Here is a 387-nt window from a genome sequence, read left to right as displayed (position 1 = left end):
AGAGCGGACGAGAGAACAAACACGATCTGGGGAGGAAGAGGAGGACAGGTGAGGGATGAAGATGTGGCAGAGCCCCTAGGCTGGGGCAGATGCACTGCAGGAGTGGGGTTTAATGGGGCAAACTGGGGTTTTGGCAGCACCTGCACACCCTACACCAGCTTGTGTCCCCCTCAACCTTCGCAGCGGCACCTCTGCAAGGTGCATCAGCCCCTTACCTTGTCCTGCTTGATGGCGTGTGAGACCACCTCCCTGCTGCCGGTCTCCAGCCCCCGGTACGCCAGCTCCTCGAACCCCATCTTGTTGCAGTAGTAGGAGGCAGCCTGCGGGCAGGTGAGAGCCGTCCCGGGTGAAGCTGCGGTGCCGGTGGCCCCTGGTTCCCGTGGGGCT

The 387-nt window shown here is 62.8% G+C and overlaps 1 protein-coding gene across 1 annotated transcript in view; it reads right to left on the bottom strand.

The window, feature by feature from the left end:
- Positions 1 to 317, bottom strand: part of HPD (4-hydroxyphenylpyruvate dioxygenase) — a gene marked incomplete at its 3' end in the record, with an annotated part of 1,931 nt that extends 1,614 nt beyond the window's left edge. The window contains exons 1-2 of the mRNA XM_010167735.1: positions 216 to 317; positions 1 to 26 (exon numbers count right to left, since the gene is read on the bottom strand). The exon at positions 1 to 26 is cut by the window's left edge and continues 17 nt beyond it. Coding sequence (XP_010166037.1) covers positions 1 to 26; positions 216 to 296 — 107 coding nt within the window. The remainder of the gene's footprint in view (positions 27 to 215) is intronic.
- Positions 318 to 387: the final 70 nt, after the last annotated feature.

The sequence above is a fragment of the Antrostomus carolinensis genome, unplaced genomic scaffold, assembly GCF_000700745.2.
Source record: "Antrostomus carolinensis isolate BGI_N321 unplaced genomic scaffold, ASM70074v2 scaffold28095, whole genome shotgun sequence".
NCBI classification, from domain to species: domain Eukaryota; kingdom Metazoa; phylum Chordata; class Aves; order Caprimulgiformes; family Caprimulgidae; genus Antrostomus; species Antrostomus carolinensis.
The sequence above is the reverse complement of the archived record's forward strand: the minus strand, read 5'-3'. Positions and strand labels throughout refer to the sequence as shown.